General features: G+C 41.8%; 1 protein-coding gene across 1 annotated transcript in view; it reads right to left on the minus strand.

Moving 5' to 3' along the window:
• The window catches only part of LOC142564321 (uncharacterized), a 66,399-nt gene extending 46,622 nt beyond the window's left edge, over positions 1–19,777 (minus strand). Inside the window, exons 1-4 of the mRNA XM_075675276.1 lie at positions 19,593–19,777; positions 18,966–19,058; positions 13,246–13,308; positions 5,856–5,980 (exon numbers count right to left, since the gene is read on the minus strand). Of these exons, the coding sequence (XP_075531391.1) occupies positions 5,856–5,980; positions 13,246–13,308; positions 18,966–19,044 (267 nt within the window). The 5' untranslated portion in view covers positions 19,045–19,058; positions 19,593–19,777. The remainder of the gene's footprint in view (positions 1–5,855; positions 5,981–13,245; positions 13,309–18,965; positions 19,059–19,592) is intronic.
• Between the last annotated feature and the right edge of the window lie 478 nt (positions 19,778–20,255).

A 20,255-nucleotide genomic window follows, 5' to 3' on the forward strand; every position in this document is an offset into this window, starting at 1 on the left:
TGCACTTTGCTGCTGTGATGAAAGTTAAAATCCCTGTGGTAGAGGTTGTGGAGAGACCACAGAACGTGTACCATCATTGTCACCGAGATTCTGTATTTTTTGAGAAGGCTTTACTTCGAAGGCCCCAAAGACATCAACCAGGTTATGTCAGTATCCATGTTGTCTGGACAGTCCGGCTAAATACAGATAGTCCACGTGCGAGCGAATACAGCATATTTGCTAATCTAACGATAGAAGTCTCGGTGTGGGTGTTAGTAGAGACATTCCGAGTGTATATGAAATTAGGGTTTTACATAAAATTATAATAAAACGGTGAGGGAAGTTATGCATCAATCGTGAACCACTGAAAGCAATCGCAAGGCCCAGCGTTGAACTAAATCTCTTCAAACGGTGTTGTAAGAATAGGCAGGAGGGTGAGAAGCCGCGATAATTGACTGGAATGAATTTATGCTGCGTACAAAAAAGAGCTCCCGCGCTCAAAACAAGCAAAGTGCGTCTAGCGGCCAGTCGCGTGGCAAATTTGCATGTATTAGCGGGCTTCTTTCACGTTCGGGAAAACTTTATCTAGCACGTATTGAGCAAGAGAAAGCTGCGTTGACAATTTTTCATGTTGCTCTACAAATTTCTGATTGACACTTTTTATATAATTATAGTATTAGAAAACTTCATTATTAATACTAATTATCTAATAAGCCGGAAAACAAAAAATAATAGGAGTGTCTCCAAGCGACCGCAAAAAACTTGGTTCTGTTCAGCTATGTGACATTTTCATGTGTTTAAGTCTTGGTGCATGATAGTTGAGACACCCTGAAGGTACTTTGTTTGACCTATGATTCCGATTAAATGAATTGCTGATCCTGCTTCCTGCTTGGTTATTGTGCGTTGAAGCTTACTGGTTTTTTTCTGTGAACGAGTTATGCCAATCAAGAGGTAAATCCTTTGACTTTACGCTTTCTTTAATATCACCTTATTCACCATTACAATCTAGCATTTGATGCAGTCACTTCTCTGTTCATGTTCCAGAAAAACCGCGAAGCTGTGAAATAATCTCCAAGGCTACACGAAAGTCACCCTCCGCCATCTAGCTAAATTCAGGCTTCAAGAATTTCCCGCTGAGCACGGACCCGCACCTGACAATATCAGCAAGGCCAAGTTAAAGTTATTGCCGTGACGACAAATTCAGTGCCTATTGCATCGATTATATTCTAGAAACTTAACGAGCTACCTGTTTTACGTTTAATTTTGTCAGACGACCCAGAAATATTGCTAGATACGTAGAGTGCCAGCTAGATACGAACTTCCAACAGCTTTAGCTATGACGACACATGACATCACACGTAATTATCCTTGGAAGACGCCACAATAACAAAGTTCGAGCATCGGGAGTCTAATCTAACCTGGGATACCTTCCGACGCAGTTTCTCAAAGGCGTTCACAAGCTTCGTCTGAAGAGCTTCAGAAGAAGCCGATGACGGCGTTTCGTTTCGACACCGAGTGCAGTCGTGTTATGCACGAGACAACTTGTATTTTCTGCCACGCTGGCACAGAAATGTCTTAGAAGAAAAAATGGTGCCTCGAGAGGTGGTGTAAATAAGAACGATTCACCATACTGGCGCTACATCCGCCCATGGGCGTGGCGCAATTTCTGGCAGAGGTAGTATGAGTTCCGAATACGCTCGAAATGGGCACAGGTGAATCAAATTGTCGCGCGGTGCAAGACTGCAGAAAAGTTCAAGCACTCTCCTGGAACAACCTGCGGCAGCCAATAAGAACAGGTTTTAGTAAAAACTACGCAAGTAGTTTTCAGCGTTCCTGCGCTAGGTTACTTGAGGTACACTAAGATCACTCTCAAACAAATTGAAGAGTCACTGAGACTCCTTGCACCGCGACAACGCAAACCGGAAGTGATGAATTCATGGCCGTAGTCTCGTTCCTCCGCTGTGCCATGGCGAGAGTCCCATAATGCTGCCATTCCGTCGCAAACCACTGCTGCCGCGCCAGACCGGTCTCATGTCGACCCACGCAATACATAAGTCTTATATAAGCGTTCGTCAGTTCATTGTGTAAACCGTTTCCCATTTCGTCTTTGAACTCCGAAAACACCACATGCTTTCCAGTAATTTGATTGATAGAACGATTCAAGAGAAATTCTAACAAAAGAAAGACGGGAGGGCGTTGTATTCGTTAACTATATCCAGATTTTTTCCTTTGAGTTCGCAATCAAAGTTATTAGGATATTTTTTTCTAAAGCACATGAAAACTATTTTCTGTAACTTGCATGGAAGCACGATCACACTACGTGGACATCCTGTTTATGTCACAATACAAAAGCATACATTCGTCAACGTTGATAATAGGATTCTACAGCACATAATCGTTCATAAATAGTTTGATATATGATGCAACATCTGTAAGTACATTTGTAATATCAATAAAAAAGAAGATTGGTTTAGTCGCTGAACCATATGGCACAGCTGAAGTAGTTGCAATTCCTCTTTTTTGTACCCTGTGAATAACAACCCACTGGTGTCGCAGATGCAAGTAGTAATTTATGAAATGTATTGCCAAATGGTGGTATTGTATCAGTTAGATTTGTCTAGCAGAAATATGTGCGGGAGCGTGCCACACGCTGCTATAAAATGCATAAATATACAGTCAAACGAGAAACGTTTAGCTATGACACGTAAGCTACATCATGTCTGAGTTGAGTTATACAAGAATAGCCCTAGTGCAAAACACGCTCTTGCGTAATATGTAAAGGATATTTTTGCGGGTGATCCATGATAGCAGAAATAAAGACGTGTTCGAGTGTTTAGACGTCTTACTTTTTGAGTAAATTGGCAGGTGATTTCTTGCAATGACACAGAGCTCAGATTTTTGCAGCAGCAGAAGATTCGCTGTTAACAAGTTTAAGGTTGGGGCTCTATCATCTAGCGACCTTGTAAGAATAACGTACATATATTATGACATTGGGTGAAGACCAACGGCGAATGTCTCAAGAACCTACAGTTTGGAGATAACCGGTGGATCAGCAGCATTTCTATTTGAGTGGGAATGGAGGGGAACAACAGTCCAGGAGAGCCTTAGATAAGGTGATTTTATGAAATTACGAAGTTAGCAGGCGGGAGGAGGAATCAGCTAGCGCAAAACTGGGGTAATGGGAGATCGCTGAGGAAGCCTTTCTGCTAGAATGAACGTAACGATAGGCTGATGATAATTTTGAGGATGATGGGTGATACAACAATTATTTTGACAGTGAGCGTGTTCATGAAGAAATCGAGACGTATAGTATGTCAGCTGAGCCTCAAGCTGTCGATGCCTTAAGAATCCTGAGTACTTTTTCTGCCCGCCATGGTTGCTCAGTGGCTAAGGTGTCGGGATGCTGAGTACGGATTCATGGAATCGAATGCCGGCAACGGTGGTCGCATTTCAATGGGGGTCAAATGCGAAAGCACCCATGTACTTTGATTTAGGTGCACGTTAAAGAACTCCGGTTGGTACAAATTTTGGAGTCCTCCACTACGGTGTGTCTCATAATCAGATCGTAGTTTAGGCGCGTAAAACCCCATAATTTAATCTTTTGAGTACTTCTTATAAATCACGTTGATCAAACAGCGCACATTCCATGGGTTGGTTTTCTAGACAGCGAAAGAGAAAAGCACATTTCGCATCTTCTACGCTTCGCTTGAACACTGAGCTCCAAAAAGAATTCAAGCACGTGCCCTTCTCGAGATCAAGAGGTGGGATCGATAACCGACCTTTCGAGTTGTTTTAGATGAAGGCCCCCTTACGCTTTTAAATTATGTTGCATGCGCAGGTCGACTGTGTCAAATTATTGGTGTTTCGCTTGTATTACCGTGTCCTCCATTGCGTTGTTACCTTGATACAGTATCGTTTTTCCTCGTAGTGATGGAAATTGTTTAAAAACCTACATGGGCTTGTCGTCTGCATTGAACTATTTTGCGCAAATCTTGTGTGAACCAAAGGTCACATTTACTTAGTCATGAAGGCGTTACCATGACGCCACATACTGGTCGCACGCCTAGAAAACTTGTACCTAAATGTATTCCATAATTTTTGCATTCGAACTAATTCTGAGAAAGTTTCAAAATTATCTTTGTACGAGTCAACGGCAAGTTGTATCTCTACTCTGTGTGCATTTTCGCAGTTATGGATGCGTTTTTTAGCGCTGCTGGTAACTACTACGTATTGCACGTACATTTCACGATACACTGAACAGTGGTCACTTGCAGCGCGTAGTACAAGGGCAGACCGAAAAGATCTGGGCAAATTAGAAAAATAATATCTAGTATAATGTTTGGCAGTTTGGATCCAGCAACTATTGTTGAAAGTAGGAAAATTGCATGTCTGTAAAAATTTTTACTTGAGTCACTGATACTAGATTATGAAATGTTGACCTGGGACCAGGGAACCTCTGGCCCATTGAAGCCTCAGGCCATTACGAAACTCTCTGTAGTTAATTTTCTATTGCTGCACCAAAGTGCGACATATTGCCTGCGGTGCTACTCGCCAGCCAATAGAAGCAACACACAATATAATATTTGCCATTTCAACACGTTTACCTGGGCCCACACGGCTTCCATGACCCGACATCTACTTCAAGAGCGCAATAAGCAATAATTTCCTGAGCCAGGATGAAAACCAAGCACCAGTGACAGTCGCGACCTATTCGGTAAGTAACATAATTGGAACGAAACAGCTCAGCTATAATTCTGAGCCTAATATTACCTCAGGTTTTGTCATTTATACAAGACTAGTCGAATCAGCAGTCTAATTTTGGAGGCTTCTCAGAATTGCGAGTAATCACGATAAAATTGAAGGTTTATTTTCGTTTATGTCAATTGCCCAAGCTTTATGGTTAAATTGTAGTAGACATATTTTAATTGTTTCTTTAAAATGTTTCTTCATAAGAACCATCGCCTATTATCAAATATTTCTTGTTTTTCTTTTAAACCCTCATTTTTAGCGCTCCCTATTATTTCGAAATTGAAGCAAAACAAGGATGCACAAACGTGTACCTAAACGCGCTTGCGAGAGGCGGTTACTGGTCACGTCACCTGGCGTGAACATTCAACACATAATTTGACATGCGCGTAATGTAAGCCGATTTGCAACCTTTAATGTTTCTCATGGGGGCAAATCGGCCTTAACGCACACATTTACACAACTAAAGGTCTAACGATGTAAATTACAGACAAAAAACCACCCTTAAGGATTGAAAATAATTTACTGTGAGGAATGCTGCGCTCACCTAGACTTCGCTATTGTAATCAGCCTAACAGTAGAAAAAATTGAAAACCTAAAGATCCTTTTTTTTTCAATATAGTCTACAAGTTATCACATTTTGTTCAAGGTTGCCACCGCTAAGCTAATAATATGTCCTAAAATGCATGGTTTCATTTAAAACGGCTGTTTTTAATAACCATAAATCTCCTGCCAAAACACCTGACATATGGTGTGCGACATCCTACGAACTTATGTTCCCCATTTCCTACGCCAGCGTTTAGTATGTATTATGCACACACCTAATATTTGCATTTTATACACTTCAAGAAACTTAATGAGCCACGTCAGAGCTAATATATTCTAATGCAACTAAGTTATTCACGAAGCAGCACTATTTCAACTGCTTTACTGCAAATACGATTAGGAATATCGCAAATATGAATGCATAATTTATTGTTCTCTATCTTGACTAAAATACACAAGTACTTTATATGCTGCACAAGCTTTCTGAACCCGTTGGTTTAAACCGTCGAGCGCAGAAATAGTGATGTGACCTTGTGTTTCTATACTCGGCAATCATGCCTTGAACTTGATTAAAATATACTTACGGCAGCAAATAAGAGGCGCAGGTAGTCAACTAGTTGTTTGTGCTCGTGATCAGCAGTTTCCTGGAAGGAAGAAGCTAACTCGGAACTTACAACGACTGCTGTTTCGACTGTGCCGTACGTTGGACCTGGAAATTAAGAGTGCGATTTATTCAAATACAAATTTAGGCCGCCGTAAAGACTTGCATGATGATTAAGTGGGCAGAATATTGAGCTTTGAGCTCTTCAAGAACAAGGGGACATTTTCCATCGATACTTGAACGATGGGAGGCAACGAGTGGTTGCTTGACGCTCCAACTGCATTGTGAAAGTTTTAAAATTGCACTTTATACTTTCGAAGGATGCAGTGGTGTGCTTCATAACGTAAGCAAGGCGCTTATGGCAGTACAGCACGTTGCATGTCCTCGAAGGGATATGTAACTCTTTGGAACTACCTAAACCTGAAGGACTTGCCAGCCGAAGAGTCAAACGTAACACACTTACTCTTACGGTGGCAAAATCATCCTTTTAGTTGGAAATATTGTTTGTTAGAGAGGTGTATTTACTATTTAAGTGTGGGTCACATGGAGAAAGGCTTTGGTATTTCGTCGATGATTTAATATCAATGGGTTTTCACGACGCAAAACCAGTTCCAGCCAAAGAAAAACACTTGGTGCAATGAGTTGACATTGCCACATGATGTCAAGGATATAACATGACTTTACATAGGCCTATTCCTATAAATACTACAAACTATTTATCTACCAACAGTATCACAGGGGCAAGTGAAGTGTGCAATGAACATAGTATACATGTTTCAAAATTATCAAAAGACAAAACAATCTATAGAAAAAGCGTGAATGCCTCACCCCGGCCCTTAGGCGCAAGTGCCAGGAAGCACATGCTCTAAACAATAACACCACCGCCGCTACCACATGCGTTACGGATCGATTCTCTATATAACCTTAACTGTACGAGCAACATAAAAGACGGCCAGACTAATCTACCCTCACGGAGCAGGTTACTACTTAGTAGCCGCGCTGGATAATTCGGAATTGGTGTTGTTTTGGTGATGATGATGATTATGGTCTGTATTGTTTGTGGAACATCAATTTCCTGAGTGAGTTTCTGTACACGAAGTGAGAAGGGTTCTCCAACTGCCGTTCGATTATTAAATAAAGTTGCTAATGTCATGTTGTTTACACTTGGATAAGAGGGATGATCGAGGTTCGCATTTACATTCAGAAAGTACATAAAACTTGAGTACGACCTCTGAAGATGAAGCCCCCACTCATTAGCTTCAACGTATAGACTCTCCACAGGACTTGTCCTGAAGGCATCGGTTTCCAGGCAGATAGATACCTTGGTGATGGAGAGGAGCTGGCATCTTCAATGCACTAGGGGTACCCGATTGATAAACTATTGGCCCATAGTCTAAGCGTGTTGGAATGACACTGTTGTAACGGTTCATGATGCCGTTCAATTAAACTGAAACTACCCCACACTGTGTGTGATAGAACTTTAAGAATGTTCATGGTTTTTACGCATTTCTTTATACAGTACATCAGGTGTGAAATAAAGATTAATTGAGTGTCTTAAATTACGCCTAAAAGTTTGTGTTCTGTACTCACAGGCATGTGCTGGCCCTGAAGTTCTACTTGAGGATTTGCTGTGAAACCACTTTTTTTTGTGTGAAAAGAAGGCAGGTGCGCTTGTTGGCATTGACCATAAGGCCATTTTGATGGGCCAACTTAGAAACCTTCTTTATACAAAGCTGTACTTGTCGCTCGCAGACAGCGAGATTACGTGACTTAAGTCCTACCTGAATGTCATCAACAAATACCGAATAAAATGTACTACGGCGTATTGATGAGCGCAAAGAATTTATTTTTATGATAAAAAGTGTGCAGCTAAGCATGCCACCCTGCGGTACCCCAGTTCCCTGTAGAAATGGTCTTGAGAGAACATTACCGATACTAACACGGAATGTGCGATTTGGTAAATAGCTTTAAATTACATTAAGGATTTTTCCGCGGATGCCTATTTCCGATGTCATGGGGAATTCCATAGCGCCACGTCGTATCGTAAGCAGTTTCCATGTCTAAGAACGCGAAAACAAAGAACTGTTTGAGTATGAAAGCCTCGCGAATATATGCTTCAATGCGAACGAGGTGGTCTGTCATCGATCGACCTTTCCTAACACCACACTGATATGGGTCAAGGAGCTTGTTTGATTCAAGGAAATGTAGAAGCCAGCGTTTTATCATTTTTTTCAAAGAGTTAACGTGAACAACTTGTGAATGCTATGGGTCGGTACCTTGCCACAGAGGACGGATCTTTACCTTGTGTCAAGACAGGGACTACAATCACCTCTTTCCATGCCAATGGAATGTATCCTCTCTCCCAGATAATGTTCGAAATATACAACAGAGCCATCTGCCTGTCAGGGTGAAGATTTTTTATTATTATGTGCATAATTCTGTCAACTCCTGGCGCCAATTTCGCGCAGCCGCTCAAGGAAGCTCTGAACTTGGCAATGCTAAAAGGATGGCTGTACGGTTCAGCTTCGCTACCTTTACGGTTTAGTGCCTTGCTTTCAGCTATCTGTTTATGTTTCTGGATTGACTGTGAGTAGTTCGCAGAGGGAGAAACACGCTTTAAGTGTTGTCTCAGAGTGTTCGCCTGGTCTTGAAGGCTTCCGCCTTGATCACCGACCAAAGCATACTGTAGGTTCGTCGACTAATTAATTTTCTTAGCCTGTTCCAGGCTTTTGCTTCTTGCGTATAGAAATGTATGATTTTGACGGTATTTTTCCCAGCTTTGTGTTTTAGCGATACGACGTGTTCATTTGCCTTTGGCCTTGGCGTGCTTAATGTTGATGAGGTCTTCCGTCGGAGACGGACGCAGTAAACGCCAGGCTTTGTTTTTCTCCTTACGCGCATTATTGCATTGATCATTCCACCACAGCACGTGCCTCTTTTTTTGTTGTCTCATTCGTTTGTAGAATGCACTCTAATGTAGTAGCAATTATAAAAACGGTAAAGTATGCAATAGCCTAGTTCACACTAAAATCTTTAAAAGTGTGTCGCTGCATCTGAGTGATTTCCTTTTTTTTTTCTCAATGTGCAGATGAAGCGTCTTATTGAGAGGGGTGTGGGAGAAATTCATTTTTTTCTAAAGTTTTGAAGCAGATGGGAGAAATATCACTCCCATATGCGTTTTTACCCACCTCCCATTCTAGGCACCTCCCATTCTAGGTGCGCTATGCTATAGAATGTCGGCTCCTTTTTATTTAATAAGCATGTGCCTGTAGAAACAAGAAAATGTTCTATTAGGCGTCCTTTGACATCGCGTCGAGAGTCTCTCCAGAGAGCATGGTACGCGTTGAAATCCCCAAAGAGTACGTAAGGCTCCGGCAGCTCATTGAGTAGACTAAGAAATTCTGCTATTTGGAGTCGATAGTGGTGTGGTATGTGCACAAAAGTGATTGTAGCGAGTTTTCCTGACAGTAAGGCTGGAACCGCCACTGCCTCAAGCGGTGTTCGGAGTTCGAAGGCCTGACATGCTACGCGCTTATCAACTATAATTGCGACAACACCGGATGAAGCGAAAGCAACGTCACGGTCTTGGCGGAAAATGTTAAATTGTGGTAGAAAGCCTTTCCGTGTAAGTTTTAAATGAATCTGTCGGACACACAGCAGCTTTGGATATTATTTACGTAGGAGTTCCTTGACATCATCGAGGTTATGTAGGAGTCCCCTGACGTTACAGTGTAGTTTTTTATGTCTCCTTATTAAGGAGAGTGTGTATGCTGTGTGTTTAGCGAGGGAAGTTGGTTTAGATTACAGGGTCCTTCCCGGGCCCCGTAATGCGGAGTTCGTCTTTCTTGCCGCAGTCCTAAGACTTGCGGCGGTCCTTCCGCGCTTTCTGCACCGTCTGGCTTAGAGTAGTGTCTATTGCCACTTGACAGGTACTGGACGTCCGCTCTTGTGAGTCGCGCGTTTGTCGTTAAGGCGTTACCTGAACAGATGAAGCCTTCGTGCCTACCAATGCTGACGTCGATGGGCCCTCTTTCAGTGACGGCAAAGCAGAGCTGGATGTTATCGCCGAGGGGGCTGGCGGCACAACCGCGGCCACTCTTTGTGGGCCGTGCAGATTCCGGAGACCTTTGCGGCATTGCCCCCCTTACGCTCCGCACCAACATAGTCTGCGGTATGAATGAATCAAACACGTTTTCCAGCTTCTTGAAATGGTATGTTCTTTTTACCTTTCAGTGTAATAATACCCTTTTCTTTTTTCAACGTCGGACATGATCGCGAATATGTGGCGTGATCACCGTCGAAGTTCATACAGTGAAACGCGCCAGTGCAGTTGTCGGAAGCGTGCTCTTGATCAGATTTTGCACTTGTGAGACGGCCTTGGCACTTTTGTGCGCCATGGCCAAATCTTTGATAATTGAATAATCTACGTGGATTTGGAATACATGGTCTTACTCGTGTTTTTGTGTATCCTCGATTGAGAGATTCTGGCAGTGCACTCGTAGCGAAGGTGAGAATGAGATGTATTCTAGGAATTTCTTTGGTGTCGCGCTTGATCCTTATTGTTTGTACTTCGACCATATTCTGTTCATTCCTTCCTTCGAGTTGTTCTTCTCTCAGATTCAGAAGATGAGCATCTGATACCACACTTCGGGACGTGTTCATAGAGCGATGTGGGGTCACTGCGATTTCGACATCACCAAAATCCACAATATTAGAAATCTTTTCATGTTGGAGCTGGTCATGTACTTCATGCAGTAGGTCGCCGCTAGCCCTTTTAGTGATATTGTATCCAGGACCTAGCACGTCGGTGAGAACTTTCGCAGCGGTGAATGGTGAAAGGGTAATATAGCGTAGTAGCGCGGGAAGGATTCCTTGCGTTGGGCAAGAAATTGAAAAGTTTCTTCGGTCGGGGAAAGAAAGTAGGGGAAAGGTGTATAAATCCACCAATAATTTATTATATTTGGGCAGCTATGCCAGCCACCCACCATCGAGCCCAACAACGGGGAGCTGCGAGACCCGTGGGAAACGCTGACGCCAGCTGTACATAGCAACTATAACAGAGTATAATAGATCCAAGGTTGGGTGAACTACACCAAGTTAATCCTTGCTGCATGGAAAATTGGCAGCAAATGAAGTGAGAAGACATGAGAGGTGGAAAATGAGAGAGAAACACGAAGGTTCGAGACAGACAGAGATGAAGACAGAAAAAGACAACTACCGATTTCCCCCTGGTGCGACAGTCCGGGGGTGCCGTCTACTAGAAGCCGAGGCCAAAAAGGTGTGTTGCCGCCGCCGAGGGGCCGTAAAGGTCCAAACACCCTGCATTGGGTCAACCACCAGGATCCCCCTTTTCCTATAGAAGGCTAAGACACGCACGGTTAGACGCGGGTGAGTCGAACCCTCGCGTGTTCGGTTAAGTGGTGTCGCAACACACCAAACGCCTGCTGACGCCGACGCCCCAGCGGGCGATGTTGCTTTCAGAGATTGCGCAGTGCAAATAAAATGTTTGTATATAAAATATAGCATATAAATAAAAATTTGTATGTTAGCGATAATTTACGAAGAGTACAGGAATACAATACAAATGCGTTGAACATTTCATTCAGCGGTCATTGAAAACTTCAGTTTACTGTCGACCTCTGCTCCAGTGAGAGTCCGTTTCTTGCAATATAATCCTGTTGTGTGGCTTTCTCGGCGAGACACTTGTTATAATTTTCTGACCTTTTAAAAGACACACCCGCCTATTGATCCCTAATGCAAGTTATCCTGCTTTCACTGCAAAGCTCAACTTGTTTCACAGAAACGTATACATTGTATTTTTTGTTTATACTTCATTGTGCGCAACTTTTAACCTATAATCATAGTTTGTATAGGTGATCCTTTTATAATAAAAGAATATTGCTACAATGTTGAATTTATTTTTATTAACTAAAGTTTACCGAAAATTGCTCACATTGCTGGCTGAGAAGAGAGGAACATTGTCGCCTTTGCCGCCGGCAAAAACGAGAATGGGAGGAATGATGCCACGGCACACATGGTCAATATTATTCCTTATTACCTGCCATTGTCCCGCACAAAAAAAATGTTCTGTCGAAACACAAGCGAAAAACGCTATATGTACATAAACATAGGCCCAGCGTACCTCTAGCGTAGCATAGGCGCAGCGTTCAATATATAGTGCACGGGCATTCAAATACTCTACAAAGATGCATTGTATGTGGAATGTTACGCATTCAGCATTTAAACCATTTGTTTGAGAAACCTAAACGAAACAGTCCGATTTGGAAAGAATATTTTAGGTGTGAAGAAAAGCGAAGTGGCACAGGCAGAAGTACCTGCTTTGTTTGATACTGCTTGAAGTTTATTGATGAATTGATCAAGAGATCATGCAACCTCCAAAAAGTCGAATGTGATGGTCTTGGCAACACCAGTTTACGGAAATTGGCGTACTGTGAAAAACAGCATCATTCTTCAAAAATTATTCACGAATGAAATTAGTGTTTTAATTTCAGAAACATAGTGGGCACTAATGGCTTAGCAAGGTGATAAAATATTTTATAACCATTTTATTCCAAGGCAAAGTAATCACTGCAAACGTATTTTGAGCACTGAATATGACTCCTAACAGAATACAAGATCCAGATTACCAGAATACCAGAATAACAGAATACCAGATAAATGTAGTAGTCATACCACAGCGCCGTATCACGCAAATATTTTGTTTCTACAACAGTTAAATGTGACGAATCGAAACGAAGACTAGGATTATGAAAACAGCACACAGAACCCTCTATTCGTCCTGTCTTTCGGCATTCAAATATCACTAATCAGCCAAAAACGCATTTTCTAACATTTTTCTTCCATCTAAATCAGTAGACATAGCTAAAGTCACACAATTATTGGCAATGCGCAACGAAACTCTAACTGTTACTATTCATGTTAAATATGCTGTGCAAGAACTTCCATATTGCTTCAATAAGCTTCTTCTCAATGATTTTGAACACCGTAGCCTGTATTAATATATCTTGTTCATACATTTAATAGTGAAGCATGTAACCTTACATCACTAAAAGGCACTTAGTGCGCATAACTGCCGGATTAATGTTAATTGGAAATCATTGCAAATATTGTATTTTAGCCTTTCAAATGGTAATATAGCGTTGAGCTATTCCGAGCATGGAACAGTTTGGAAGTCTCGAATTATCCCTGAAGGCAGCCGCTTTTGTTGAAAGTGATGCTATCACATTCAACTAGTATTTAGGGAAGCTGTTACTAAACTAAACGCGTCATACTGAACATGTAGTTATAAAGACAGAAAATAATATCTCTACCGCGTAACTGGATTAAGCAAAGCGTTCATTGTGTAAGCTCACCTGAATCAGTTGTGGTTTCTGGAATACATTTTCCGGAAACCCCAATACCATGGGAGCCTAAATCTGAAAAATAAATTTAGTGAAAACCATTTTGCCAATCATTCGTCTACGTTCCTAAGTATCTTGTGTCATGCTACAAAAGAACGTGTCAGAAATGTGCTAATACTTCGAAAGGTAGACTTAGTGTCTACTAGACTTACGGGCAAAAGCCTTAAGCAACGCTACTATTCTCAAAACGTCTGCATTACTCGAACCTAATAATTTTCCTTCTCAGTTATCTCCTGCACAATGCTTCGCTATACTTATTGCTTTCAGTTCGTTTGAATTGTAGCTGAACATTCGTAGCAGTGGCATTCAATTGTGTTTAGTACTGCAATTTATTGGGCCAGTTGGCGCTGCATAATAATTATTGCGATGGGCGGGAAATGTCCTTAAAAGAGATTGGCTGCCCTCATTGTCTAACAACTCTTTTTTACCGAGAAATTGTGGCAGCTATGCGTAATTATCGATAATGAGTTAAACCTGACTTTCTCATAAAGCTTCGATCTTGTTCACCTAGTGAGGAATCAGTAAAGGTACAAAAATTTTAATTTCGGCTTCGCTTCATTTTTATTACAAATTTCCGAATGATGCTGATTCGAAATTGGCGTTGTGATACAGGAAGCCTATATATCAACGAAGAGCGCAGTTTATTGTGGCAAAACAAACGATGACCATTGGAAGCAATCAGTGTCGCAGCCTGACATAGGATAGTTATCATTTGTCAGGTAATTCCTCGCATGTTAGCAATTTCAAGATCAGCGTAGGAAAAAGTTCGACTGTACTGATTTCATCTCAGCGATAAAAGAAAAAAAATGTTTCTGTGACTTTGCAGAAACACAGCCTATGTTCCAACAAAGTTGCTTCCTTTAAGCATTTGCGATATTGTTTAAGTAACGGAATATTGTATAAAAACAGTTGCACGCTTATTTTGCCTTTGGAAACTCTGCCTGCGTATGTTTTATGCAGCGTACGTCTGTGATCGGTGTCCGCTTCATACCGGCATTAGATATCTTTTCTTACTTCGTGATATATTCAGCAATGAGGCGAGTACATCTTAATGACTATAAATAATACATCAATTAGTAGACTTTGGCTATAAGACTACGGAAGAAAATAAACAATTTATTTTGGTGCATTACACAGAATGTAGAATGAAACAGAAATTGTGGAACAAAAATTGGCATATTTTTTTCTTCTCCTGCCTGAAAAAAAGGTAGTTTGGACAACGAGAAAACTTCCCACGAACGTGGAATTATGGAAGAAGATAGGGTAAACGTACGTGGGCTCAGTAGTTATTTGCAACACTCCTTATCAGGCTACAATCACGAATGTTTTGCCAATCGTTACAAACAGATACGCCCGCACTCAGTTACCCAAGTGTAAGCTCGAAGAAATGTAGTTGTTTTTTCTAAAGGCACTGAGAAAGGCAACATTTTCGGCACACTGGGTGTTTTTCCGTTGCTCTGCCAAGCTTCCGCATCGATGTAAACGATGGCCTTGGATTTGCCATCAAGCCCCATATGGAGATCGTTGAATTGAGAAAAAGTCCCGTTTGGCAAGTTGTTTCATCTCTTTCTTTTGAATTGATTATACAAAAGATTAGGCAAGCGGAAAGGTAGGTCCTCGCGGGGTCGGTGCACTGGCCCCTTTAAGGCTGCACGGTTGGCGGGGTGTAGCCCCCAACGTGAGCGCAAGAAGGATGCTTGATGCGAACGTTAATGCAATTAGCATTGAAACAATGTAGGAATGGTCACTGAACGGTCATGCGGCCAACATGATTATATATGCACGAAAGATTATTTCAATATATACAAATTGGGCACAATTGAACATGCCACCGGATAAATATGAATCATTTAGTGTTTTTAAATTGTACATACCACGAGGCGCGAACCCAGTGACGTAAGTTTTGTCAAAGCGCTGCATTGAACAGTGCCTCCGACCTAGTAGCCCTAACTACATGACACACCTTGACTTCCGTTAGGGTCACTGAAACACGGCACGTAACCAGTGCTGCACACCTGCTTACTCATCATCATCATCATCAGCCTGGTTACGCCCACTGCAGGGCAAAGGCCTCTCCCATACTTCTCCAACAACCCCGGTCATGTACTAATTGTGGCCATGCCATGCCTGCAAACTTCTTAATCTAATCCGCCCACCTAACTTTCTGCCGGCCCCTGCTACGCTTCCCTTCCTTAGGGATCCAGTCCGTAACCCTTAATGACCATCGGTTATCTTCCCTCCTCATTACATGTCCTGCCCATGCCCATTTCTTTTTCTTGATTTCAACTAAGATGTCATTAACTCGCGTTTGTTCCCTCACCCAATCTGATCTTTTCTTATCCCTTAACGTTACACCTATCGTTCTTCTTTCCATAGCTCGTTGCGTCGTCCTCAATTTGAGTAGAACCCTTTTCGTAAGCCTCCAGGTTTCTGCCCCGTAGGTGAGTACTGGTAAGACACAACAGCTATTATATACTTTTCTCTTGAGGGATAATGGCAACCTGCTGTTCATGATCTCAGAATGCCTGCCAAACGCACCCCAGCCAATTCTTATTCTTCTGATTATTTCCGTCTCATGATCCGGATCCGCCGTCACTACCTGCCCTAAGTAGATGTATTCCCTTACGAATTCCAGTGCCTCGCTGCCTATTGTAAATTGCTGTTCTCTACCGAGACTGTAAAGCATTACTTCAGTTTCCTGCAGATTAATTTTCAGACCCACTCTTCTGCTTTGCCTCTCCAGGTCAGTGAACATGCATTGCAATTGGTCCCCTGAGTTACTAAGCAAGGCCCTGCTTACTCAAGGTGGTGTTAAAGAAGAGCGGCACCTATCATTTTAGAGATGGCCAGTGGCCCAAATTGACCTCAAACAAGGTCATTCATGTTCAGCACATTCAACTTCAGTCCATTCAAGTCCAATATGTTCGCTAGGTTCCAAGTTGGCATCAAAGAAGTGGTTTGTTGCACATCTACAGAAACCCAGGGTCACTTAACCAATCCAACAATCCAGTGACCAAAGTCGTTTTAACATTTCCTTTCGAAACCTGTTCCATCAGTACATTAGGCCTAAATGCTACCCGTTAGATCATGAACTATCCTGCGACGGACGTTCATCAAGAAAGCCATTAGATAGATAGATAGATAGATAGATAGATAGATAGATAGTCCCCAGGAATTTCGTGAAGTAATTCCTACCCTAAGAATGCGTATTGCATTACACACACACACATACACACACACACACACACACACACACACACACACACACATATATATCTATATATATATATATATATATATATATATATATATATATATATATATATATATATATATAATGTTGTACGATAACCGGTGCAGCAGAGACGGTGCCAAGCGCGGACTTCATGGCGGCACCACTACATGGTGCAGCATGCACAATGGGAAGCGGGAGAAGGGCCTCGCTGCGTTTCGGAAGCCTATTCTTGCGATGGGGAGCATTTCGAGCAGTCGAATGTGTCAGTGAGAAAGTTCTCAAATTGCTCTTGTTTTTGGCCAAGTCGAAGCAATTGACAGGTATCCCTCAAAGACAGCAGCCCCATGTTTTAGAAACATTCGCCGAAGATGTGCTGGGCATGTGCCCGTCTTCAATAAAACGTTCATAAAACTTAGGCCACTAAGCATGTGCCACTGGATTGTAGGATTGTCAGCGTTCGCACATGCAGTGCTTCGAGCTTCAAGCATCTCTTCTTGGCGACCAGAGCAGATTTCACAGCAGTGCCATAGATGGCGGAGCATGCCCAGAAAAAAATCGGGGACGAGGAGCCCAGCTGTGGTATGTGTTTCACAGTATTTGCAAGCATCGGCGCACCACGCATTTCAGATTATGCGTGCAGGCTTCGTGGCGGCGCCACTAAATGGTACAGTACATAGTGTTGGGAAAGGAATCTCTCTGCAGTAGGTGCCTTATACATAAGGTGTTTTCATGGTGGAAATACATTGTGTCGCCATTTTTGTCCAATGCTCGACGGACTACCGCCGACAATCATCGTGGAATGTGCTCTACCGAACTATTTTAGTCATAGAATAATTGCCATTATCGGAGATATTAGGTGATAACACACGAATGTCATTTCATTTATATCATGCCATTCAGAATGTGGGACACCGTTGTGTCCCACCTTCTTGTCTTATAGCGATGTTTGGTATTCAGTACTGTGATTTACGGCACCGAACAAAGCATTTGAGAGTGAGGTCAACGCATGTAGAAAACTCCTACTCGAACATAATGTTGCTCAACAGTTTACCCTATTGTAGTATTCTTTACTTTTTAACAAGTATCGTAGAAAGTCGATCGCTCAAGCTGGTATACTTGCCATCAAATGGTGCAGTTACAACTGAGGGAATGACTAGTATTTCTACGGAATTCAGAAGTCCTGGTGCGTTATTTTCTTTGCACTTCCTATTGCATTAGAACGTCCTCCTGGTTTTTGTATGTTTGTCGCCCATTGATCTCGTTCACGCAAATCTGGCTCCCTGGATAGTCCGGGGTTAACTGTGTGGAAGAACGCGAAATTGTGCACGAAGAAACGTTCTGAAAACCAACTATCGGACCGAATCCTGGCTACTCAGCATGAAACATTGAATATCTGCCAATCTTCAATGATCATGTTTCACGTAAAATTCTGTGACTATTAATCTGTCACTGGGTTTGTGCCGCTTTCGCCGAAAATGTTTTCCGCTAAAACGGGTTGCAGGGTAAGTGACAAAGGATATGTGCCACGCTTCAATAAACCTTTTTGAAGCAATCATAATTCTTTATGGTCTGCTCAAAGTGAAGCTAGCCCTATGTGTTGCTTGAGCTTGTATAGCGGGATTTAGTACGGTGTGGTAGATCTTTGAGCACGTTGGGTCACTGCGCGTGTGACTGTGTACATGGGTACCTTTAGTACTGATCATCATATAATGTATATATCACCAACTATATCTCATATAAAATATGCAATACTAATTGTAATGTCGCCGATCGCTTCCATAATTTTCTTTACTTTCGTTCGACAGTTACAACATATCAGTGTAGGGTGGAAAAAGGAACAAGAATAAATTGTTTAGTGGAAACCACTCCACAGAAGCGTAGCTTATTATACAGGCTACTTGTGACAGACGCCACCTTGTATATTGATATTCCTGCACACTATGCAACAGTATTTCTTCCAGTTTTCACTATTTAGCGTAGATTTGTCTTTGGTGTTCATACTACTGTATAATCGCGGTGCTTGTCCAGATTCATGATTTTGTATCTAGCACAATTTCCTGTTTTATGAGCACTGTTTCATTCGAAATTCAGTGGCTGATCTGCAATAGTTTAGACTCTAGTAGATAATGGTAGAACAAACATGCTGAAGTCATGATTCTCCTGGCCCCAAGGAAAAAGAAGATAAACGTGCTCCTTGGTTTCGCTAACGCAACATAACAGCTAAGTGCTTTCGTGTAAGTCTTTGTGCAATAGTAAGCATTCCAGAAAATGTACAACATTAGAGTTTTAAAGTAGCACGCACACTTTTACCAAGATTGCTGATGGCTTGTGCAAGCCTCTAACACAATAATATTAGGTAGTACATTTCTTGAAAGGACAATAGTGAAGCATAACATCATATATTCCAATATGTACATGTACAATATATATTACTTACGTATTTTATTCAATAGACGAACCGCAACCATCAAATAAACCATCTCAGTGAAGCGGAATGTATTCATTTTCAAGCACATGCTCGAGGAAAGCACTGAAATGTAGAAAATAGCTGCAGCAACAACTAAAAAGTATTCCCCAGGAGAATTAGTATTAAAGAGTATGTCTCTTTCGTATAAAGTTGATGGTGCGTTTTGAGAAATTTGCGCATCAGAAAGGCCGTGAAATCTACAACGAATTGCTGTGAAAGCACATAGATATGCAATATAAGGCACAAAGAGATGGTTACCACATAAATACCTTCTCTCAGATTATGTTTTACAGATTGCATTGTTACCCATGCGATAGTTGCTAGCTAAAGTTTTTACATATTAGTAGGGCTGACAGAAAAAAAGACGAAATGCCTTAAATAAAATACAACACGAAATATAAAATGCCGATTATGGCAGTGTAAGTGCAGTTCGAATTTCTTTAAACAACTTGTTGTACCCTTATTTGCTGCACTGACTTTACTAAATAAGCAGAAATAACTTTACAACAATTAAAAGAAATGTGCCTCAAATAGTTTCAAGAGCAGCACGTTCCCTTGAGAAATGTATGCGGCGAACTAAAAGACACAAATCCTTACATTTTGAGCTAGCAGTCAGAAGGCTGATGGGTCACACACTTCTCACAGTGCTTCCTCTGTTGGCCATGTTCTTACACAACGCCAGTGCTCTTCCCTCGACGAACAATTCACGAGGTGCGTCGCCTTCACAGGAAGTACAGGGCATGCGCTACTGAAGCTGTGCTGTGGTCGGAGATCTTTAAAACACTTAAATGAAAGGAAGCTTTACCGAACACAATAGTGTCGACTTGATTTGCAACAAAATTTTATGCTCCAGCTAAACTATGCATTTGAAGATGCGTTTAGATTACTCATTAGCTAACGAGACACAGCGCGAAAGAGAGGAATGGCCAGCATTGCGACGACATGGGAAATATCACACGCCCGGAGAAGCTTGCCAATTACTTTGGGAAATGCAGATGTTCGCCCTGAATGTTAGAGGTGCAGCGATCGTCTAGTATGAGTTCACGACTCATCGCGAAATGTCAAATGCAGTGAATCGTAAAGCGTGGCATTAGCTACAGCCCTACTGAGGGTTTGTGCAACGAATCACTTGCTTCTACATGCTATTGGTAGGAAGAGACAATATTAGCAAACCATGACCAAGCATACGTGATAACCTATGCAAACGCGTACTTTGATAAAGTGAAACGTTTTCTTAAAAAAACTGTTAATATTATAACA

Source organism: Dermacentor variabilis, chromosome 11 (assembly GCF_050947875.1).
Source record: "Dermacentor variabilis isolate Ectoservices chromosome 11, ASM5094787v1, whole genome shotgun sequence".
NCBI lineage: Eukaryota > Metazoa > Arthropoda > Arachnida > Ixodida > Ixodidae > Dermacentor > Dermacentor variabilis.